Here is an 8,388-nt window from a genome sequence, read left to right as displayed (position 1 = left end):
ATCGCTGGTAAGTTTCCATTTTATTAAGACCTCCTCAAAGACAACCCGGCTTGCAAATACTGCTCTCTCTAGACTGGTATTTGACAATGTCTTGAAGGTTTCAATGAGATTTAAATAGATTAATTTAGGAATGTTACATTGTGTTCAGTTCTTTCTAAGCATAATCTAAAAAATGGTTTACTTTAGATTTTACATGAAATGAGGAAAGGAAAGTTCCTCTTGTGATCTTGAAGTTTGAGATCCTGGGATTGAGTTTGTTTCCATCTAGAGCAGATTTTACCGGGGGAAACTCACAGGTTTTTGATTAGATGGTCCTTGTCAGTAGGCTACTGTATATCAACCTTTCTGCTAGTTTTTTAAGCTGCCTCTCTTCTTCCCCCACTTGATCTATTCCATTCATACTCTATCATTTTTATTAGGTTTACATTTTGATCATTTAGCAGACACTCTTATCCAGAGCAACTTACAGTCAGTGCATTCAACTAAGGTCCATAAATCCACATGTCACAGTCATAGAATGTAAAAACTTCCTCAGTAAAGCAGCTGTCAGCCAGATCGGTGCTAGAAAGACAAATACAACAGTAAGGTTTGATTTATTGTCTCTTCATCCTTGTCTGTAGTTGTCCACTTTGCTCTATAACTAGCTCTCTCTCCATGTTGTTCAGCTCTCCCTGTTTTCTTACAGGAGTGATACATTCAATCACCACTGTTTGTCACAACCACAGCAGTATATCTGATGACTCTGTTGGGGTTCCTAATAATAGAGATAGCATAGTGCTAATGACCCACAGCACACTGCTCTAAGACTGAGAAGATAATGACCTCACCCATAGAGATAGTCATACAGGCTAGCATAATGCTAATAATGAACATTCTAGCAATTCCCATAATAGCATGCATCTAAGGTGACATGAGATCATGAATATCTACATATGTGCAGACTAGTGCAATATTTAAAAGACCATCAGAGCACAACACTTTGACCCACTGCCTTTACTCATAGAGGCGGTCAATACAACATACAATGTCTTTACAATATCCCTATAGAGAACACTTTCAAAGCTGACAGCATTCAGGCACTGTAGAAGATAGCATTGTAGTGGGAGTGTGCCCTCCAGTGGTCTGGCTAGGTAGCAGTTGGGTGTTTTCAATTATTTCACACAGTATGTTGATGTATTCAGTGACTCGCTTTGGAAATTCAAACTGACATGAGACATTCATCAGCACGTGGTACTTTCACTCAGCAATCCTGACAGCCTGTTTGTGGAGCGGTCACATACGATATATTCAACTCCGAACAGTTTATAGTAATCCGATTTCAGAAAATCAAAACAAGTCAAAATGGATTGCTAGACTCTGGGAGAGCTAGCGTTAAGGCTCTGATGGCTGTATCTCCACTATGATCTTTGCCCTAACCATAACTCTAACTTAAATTATTTCATTTTATTGGCAGGAGGGTTCTGCGAGGCCTTCTTGAAGGTTGGGGCCAAGGGTTACCCCTCCCAGGTTTCGGACTCTGCCCTCATTCCTGCCCTGACCTTAGCCATTACCCCCGACATCAGGGTGCTACAGCTGGTAGAGGATCTCAGGGTAGCCCTGGAGGGCCAGGTGGACCAGGAGTCCATGAGGAGACAGGTCCCCATAGACACAGCACACACCCTGTTAGAGTGGCTGGAGAAGGGAGGGGTGAGTACCTTCAACACAGCCTAAACTTACTTCACACACTAAACTGGCTAGTGTGGTGTATATTTTTCAGGAAACCTTGTTTCTGGGTTCCATTGTACAATACATGGCTACAATGATCAAATCTGTTCTGCAGTAACAACAGCTATTGAATCAAGCTCACTTCCAACAGCCAGAAGGGCAGCAGGTAGCCTAGCATTTAAGAGCGTTGGGCCAGTAACTGAAAGGAGGCTTGAGCAAGGTAGATAACCCCCAGCAACTGTTCCCGGGCGCTGGTGTCATGGATGTCGATTAAGGCAGCCCCCTACGCCTCTCTGATTCAGAGGGGTTGGGGTAAATGCGGAAGACACATTTCAGTTAAATGCATTCAGTTGTACAACTGACTAGGTATCCCCCTTTCCCACATAGAGAGCCTATGATTTCTGAGAACTCTACCTGCAAATAATGTAATGCACTGTAGGAGGCCAGGCAGAATTGCTGGGTGAAAAACTATAGGTCATGTACAGTATTTATAGGGTACATGAAGGCATAAGGTCTGTTTTGTGGTGGTCTTTATTCAGGGGTGGATGCCCCCTCCCATCTCCTCTCCACCCAGAAGTAGGAGCCAGAGCAGGGGTCTCTCATCTGCCACTGCTAATGAGATCCAGAGGTAGCTGCTGCTGCTCAGACTGGGAGCAGTTAGTTCCCCTCCTCCATCCTTTCCTCCTCTTTCTTCTCCTTATCCACTCCTTCCTGCTTGCATTTTGATGTTGGTTTTATTTGCACATAAACTTTATCACATACTTACTATGCACATTCAGGGTAAGGAAAGGAACATCTGATACTCTCCCCACCTAACTCCACTTCAACTACTCTATCCCCCTCCCTCCCCTTCCTATTCTCCCTTTCATCCTCCTCACCTACCCTCCCGCCTATTTAAGCTCCTCTTTCTCTTCCTTCTCCCCCTCCTCTTTGTCTACCTACCTTTCTTGGTTTGTACCACATCTGTGACAAGCATGTATAGCAAAATGCTCCCTCTCTACAGTGCCCCTTTAGAGAGATCACAAAAGTAGCTACATCGAGGGGTACTTCAGAGAGAGAGAGAAAGGTGGGGATACAGACAAAAAGAACCAAGTGATAATGTATGAGACGGAGAGGGAGAACGATGAAAAGAGAGAGACGGACAGCAAGAGAGAGAGAGAGAGGGAGTGTGTTTGTTTGTGTGTGTGTGTGTGTACGTGCGTAAGAGAGAGAGAGAGAGAGAGAGGAGGAATAAAAGACTAGTCACTTCTCAGCCTGCCTCTGTCTGGGCTCCAAACCACACAGCCAGGGTCCGAACCAGACACAGCACACCACAGGGTCCCCACTACAGTCTCTCTGCAGCAAGAGAGAGGGAAGGAGGGGAAGAGGAAAAAGATAGAAGGAATCAGGGAGATCAACAGTGATAAAGTATCTTTCTTCCTGAGCTCTACTCTATTAATCAATCTCTTGTCTATTGTGCTCTTGCTTCCTTTTTTGCGCTCTCTCTCTCTCTCTCTCTCTCTCTCTCTCTCTCTCTCTCGATAAGTTACAGTGTAGAGTTTGAGGGAGGATATAGTCAAAGCTACAATGGGCCAACAGAATGGAATATAACATAGATTTTTATAAGCATTTTGCCTGGCTGAAAAAGGTAAGAGACTTTGAGGTTTCACTTTCATGCATTTTCCCTGCTAATACATCTGTACTGCATCTGTATAGAGGAATCTGGTTATTGTTATTACAGTGAAATTCCTTGCATACTGGAGATGCACATGGAGAAAGACGTGTGTTGTGGAGTTGCTCATTGTAACACAGTTAGAAACATTGATAGTATAGACTCACCTGTTTTGACCGTAAGCTGGAAAGTTGTGCGTCGTGCTGTCCTAAAAAGCAAAAAGGCAGTAACTGCTCGTAGCGTGGAACTGAGAAAATGGCTTTAATTTACCTTGGTTTCACAGTAACCTTATGCAGTTGCTGCTACCATGACCCCCATGTTCTCCAAAACACAATACAATATAGGCAGGATACTTGTCCACATGATTAAGCATTTATTTAATGTAGCAAAAATACCTTGTTTATTTTCTCTTGTTCGTACTGGCTACCCATGGGAATCCAACCCTGGCATCTACCAATTGAGCCACACGGGACCCAACTCTCCCTGCGATTCTTTACTGTACAGGAATAATATAATATTTTACTTATTTAAGTTTAGTTTATTTTTATGTTTTCAGGGACGCTCAGTAAACGTGTCGGTTTAAGCCAACCCAACTAATTTTCAACTGCAGTCCCTGGGCAGGTTCTTAAAACAATTACAATACAGACAAACAATGAACAGTGAGCACATGCAGAGTAACATAGAACAAGCAACACGTAGCATGCAGAACAATAGCAAAAAAAAGCAACAAAACAAAATCCATAAAAGCAACAGTGTTTCCACACCTCACACGCTACAGACAACATGGAAAGTGGTAATAAACAGCTGGGGATTATGTTCACAAGCATGACTGGCCTTTAGCCATGTCTTTGTTTTTTTGTGAAGGTGGGATAGGTGGCGCAGTTGTGTGTGTCTGATGGCAGTGTGTTGAAGACATGGGAAGCTCTCACAGAGAAGGCAGATTGACTGATTGAGATGCTGTTCCTTAATGGAGCTATACCCAAAACTCTGCAGGTGATTAGGATTGGATGAGCTTCTACATAGCCTTCATACATGGTACGATAACAGGACAACTTTATTTCCGTATAGTTCAATTAGCTATATGGCTAACCTGTCAATCCATCTGTTGAGGAACTTTTACTGAATTTCAATGAAGAATGTGTAGGCTAATCTGAGTCTGTGGCTAAATGGATGTTATCTAGGATAGAAGGAAAACATTTAAATGTGTCACTGAATGGGAGCCAGATCTGGTATGGTGAGCTTGTGCACCAGGCGTAACCTGTTTCACGGTCCCTGCGGCCAATCAGCAATCAAGGTCCCAGTGACCAATCACTAATTAGGGTCAGGAAACATGTGTCGGGAGATACTGGGATGCGTGAAAGGTAAACACCAGACAGGTCAAGAGGTCATAGTACCTGAGGAGAATAAATGAATGGATGAATGGATGGGCAACATGTGTTTTCACTTCAGACTTTGTCCTTCCTCTGGGGGCACAGTACAGGAAGCACCTGAAATAGACCTGATAGAACTAGACTGGATGTAGTTATGATCAGCCCATTCCTGAATTCTCCTTCACCATCTTGTTGTCATTAGGGAGACGTTTTTAGCTCTTTGCTGGCTGATCCCATCTGGACCTCATTGTCACGGATTAACTTGGACACAAAATGGCCTGATAGATGATAATATACAAAGGCTTTTTCTCTCTCTTTTACGAAACTGACTTGCTTATTTGGACTTGTTTACAGGATGTTTATGTTGCGCAAATATTTGTTATTTGCAGCCCTTGAAATAACTGAAGAGAATGCATTTGCATATTCTATTGTTCAAAAGATACAGTGCCTTGCGAAAGTATTCGGCCCCCTTGAACTTTGCGACCTTTTGCCACATTTCAGGCTTCAAACATAAAGATATAAAACTGTATTTTTTTGTGAAGAATCAACAACAAGTGGGACACAATCATGAAGTGGAAAGACATTTATTGGATATTTCAAACTTTTTTAACAAATCAAAAACTGAAATACTGGGCGTGCAAAATTATTCAGCCCCCTTAAGTTAATACTTTGTAGCGCCACCTTTTGCTGTGATTACAGCTGTAAGTCACTTGGTGTATGTCTCTATCAGTTTTGCACATCGAGAGACTGACATTTTTTCCCATTCCTCCTTGCAAAACAGCTCGAGCTCAGTGAGGTTGGATGGAGAGCATTTGTGAACAGCAGTTTTCAGTTCTTTCCACAGATTCTCGATTGGATTCAGGTCTGGACTTTGACTTGGCCATTCTAACACCTGGATATGTTTATTTTTGAACCATTCCATTGTAGATTTTGCTTTATGTTTTGGATCATTGTCTTGTTGGAAGACAAATCTCCGTCCTAGTCTCAGGTCTTTTGCAGACTCCATCAGGTTTTCTTCCAGAATGGTCCTGTATTTGGCTCCATTCATCTTCCCATCAATTTTAACCATCTTCCCTGTCCCTGCTGAAGAAAAGCAGGCCCAAACCATGATGCTGCCACCACCATGTTTGACAGTGGGGATGGTGTGTTCAGGGTGATGAGCTGTGTTGCTTTTATGCCAAACATAACGTTTTGCATTGTTGCCAAAAAGTTCAATTTTGGTTTCATCTGACCAGAGCACCTTCTTCCACATGTTTGGTGTGTCTCCCAGGTGGCTTGTGGCAAACTTTAAACGACACTTTTTATGGATATCTTTAAGAAATGGCTTTCTTCTTGCCACTCTTCCATAAAGGCCAGATTTGTGCAATATACGACTGATTGTTGTCCTATGGACAGAGTCTCCCACCTCAGCTGTAGATCTCTGCAGTTCATCCAGAGTGATCATGGGCCTCTTGGCTGCATCTCTGATCAGTCTTCTCCTTGTATGAGCTGAAAGTTTAGAGGGACGGCCAGGTCTTGGTAGATTTGCAGTGGTCGGATACTCCTTCCATTTCAATATTATCGCTTGCACAGTGCTCCTTGGGATGTTTAAAGCTTGGGAAATCTTTTTGTATCCAAATTGGGTAGCGGCTTTAAACTTCTTCACAACAGTATCTCGGACCTGCCTGGTGTGTTCCTTGTTCTTCATGATGCTCTCTGCGCTTTTAACGGACCTCTGAGACTATCACAGTGCAGGTGCATTTATACGGAGACTTGATTACACACAGGTGGATTGTATTTATCAGCATTAGTCATTTAGGTCAACATTGGATCATTCAGATATCCTCACTGAACTTCTGGAGAGAGTTTGCTGCACTGAAAGTAAAGGGGCTGAATAATTTTGCACGCCCAATTTTTCAGTTTTTGATTTGTTAAAAAAGTTTGAAATATCCAATAAATGTTGTTCCACTTCATGATTGTGTACCACTTGTTGATTCTTTAAAAAAAAACAGTTTTATATCTTTATGTTTGAAGCCTGAAATGTGGCAAAAGGTCGCAAAGTTCAAGGGGGCCGAATACTTTCGCAAGGCACTGTATATGGCAAAATGCATAATTTGTCTTCCTTTTCCTATGACTCTTGAAGGAAGTTAAACTCCGGCCACATGCTGTGGATTCTGAATCTTCAACAGTTAGATCTGCAGAGTGTTCTTACATTCTCTATTAAAGGTTTAATGGTATTTCACAATTACTGTAAACCACTTGAGCTGGTTGGCTCAGCCTCAAAGTTGCTGTGCCACAAACTTTCCATGGTTGTGGTTTTAAAAAGTCTGGATTTCTCAGCAATTTCTTCTAATTTGGTTTCATACATGAACGGCTAAGCCATTATTTAGGAAGGCCTGAGGTCTTGCAACCTTGGTTCGAGAAGCAAATATCAACTTCTTAGAATACTAAAATATTCATCATCATTTAATGAAAGCTTAAGAAGCATAAACCTCTTACAGAATTCCACACTCACGACCTTCTCACCCCACGGCCACAATAGGTTATATGAAATGTGATACCAATGCTGTGTGTGTGTGTTCTTGTTGTTCTCTCCAGAGTCTGAGCTTTCATTTCAGGGAGCCCTGGTTCAAGGTAGAGCTGACACTGTGGGTAACTCCTCTCACTTCACAGTTGTACTTGTACTGACCACAAATTGACCAGTAACTGACCGCTCCTCTGCAGGTAAACCAGCAGTCCCCTGTGAACGGTGAGACTAACCAAGAACGATTGACACGCTTAGAGGGAGACAAAGAGTCCCTTGTCCTCCAGGTAAGATTACCTTATGTCATAAACAGTGTATGCATGTGTATGTTTTGTATTTGCCATAATGCATTTGTGTATTTTTAGCTATCTGTGTCTGTAGGCATGTGTGTTTTGCGGCACATTGGCATATAAAGGAGTTGTAGTAATGTTTATATACCCCTCACCTACAGCAATTATTATTTCAATTCAGCTGAAGTTGAATCCCCCGAGTTGAATATGAGCCTACTGATATACAAGAGGATACATTACACTGCATTGGCCCCCTGGTGCCCTCAATAAAATATAAACAGTAGTAGCTCTATCATGTATCAGTCATTACAGAGGGAGGGATAGAGAGAGGGAAAGAGGGAGAGGAAGAGAGACAGAGAGAGAGCGAGAGAGAGAGAGAGAGAGAGAGAGAGAGAGAGAGTTGCTTCACCCGCTTTGACAATGTTAACATATACTTCCCCTGCCAATAAAGCTCTTTGAATTGAATTGAGAGGGGGGTGATTAATCCAGTGTTGTTGTGTTGTTTTGTTGAACAGGTGTCAACAAGGGTTAGGAACAAGGGCAGTACTTCTTGTGTGTGTGTGTGCGCGTGCGTGCGTACACTAGTCCTCAGGGCTGTTGAGTAAGGGTTTTTCTGCAGTCAGGTCCAGATTTGCTGGCTACAACACACCTCTGTTCATTGACAGATGTGATGTCTTGTTATTGTGTATAGGTCTCATGTACACTCTAACATGTTCCTCCACTAAACTCCATCTGACTGGCTGGTTGAGCCCCGCCTTTGTAACCGATTGGCTCTTTCCCTAGTTTGTTTTCTCAACAGCTGTATCTATATCATGAGTAGTGCAGAGTCGGCCTGATGAGTTGAACTGAGAAAACTCATGAAGGACAAAG

General features: G+C 42.6%; 1 protein-coding gene across 3 annotated transcripts in view; it reads left to right on the top strand.

The window, feature by feature from the left end:
• The first annotated feature begins 1,462 nt into the window (after positions 1 to 1,462).
• The window catches only part of LOC109888404 (liprin-beta-2), a 36,643-nt gene continuing 29,717 nt past the window's right edge, over positions 1,463 to 8,388 (top strand). Inside the window, exons 1-3 of one of the 3 annotated variants that reach the window (XM_031812680.1) lie at positions 2,971 to 3,331; positions 7,303 to 7,352; positions 7,429 to 7,515. Coding sequence is in view for 2 of the 3 variants with exons in the window: in XM_031812669.1 (XP_031668529.1) it covers positions 1,624 to 1,686; positions 7,429 to 7,515 (150 nt within the window). In the remaining variant the exon portion in view is untranslated. Of the gene's footprint in view, positions 1,687 to 2,970; positions 3,332 to 7,302; positions 7,353 to 7,428; positions 7,516 to 8,388 lie in introns of those variants that run through there. The other 2 variants (XM_031812669.1, XM_031812628.1) reach the window with 2 other exon arrangements.

The sequence above is a fragment of the Oncorhynchus kisutch genome, linkage group LG3 (assembly GCF_002021735.2).
Source record: "Oncorhynchus kisutch isolate 150728-3 linkage group LG3, Okis_V2, whole genome shotgun sequence".
Lineage (NCBI taxonomy): Eukaryota > Metazoa > Chordata > Actinopteri > Salmoniformes > Salmonidae > Oncorhynchus > Oncorhynchus kisutch.
The sequence above is the reverse complement of the archived record's forward strand: the minus strand, read 5'-3'. Positions and strand labels throughout refer to the sequence as shown.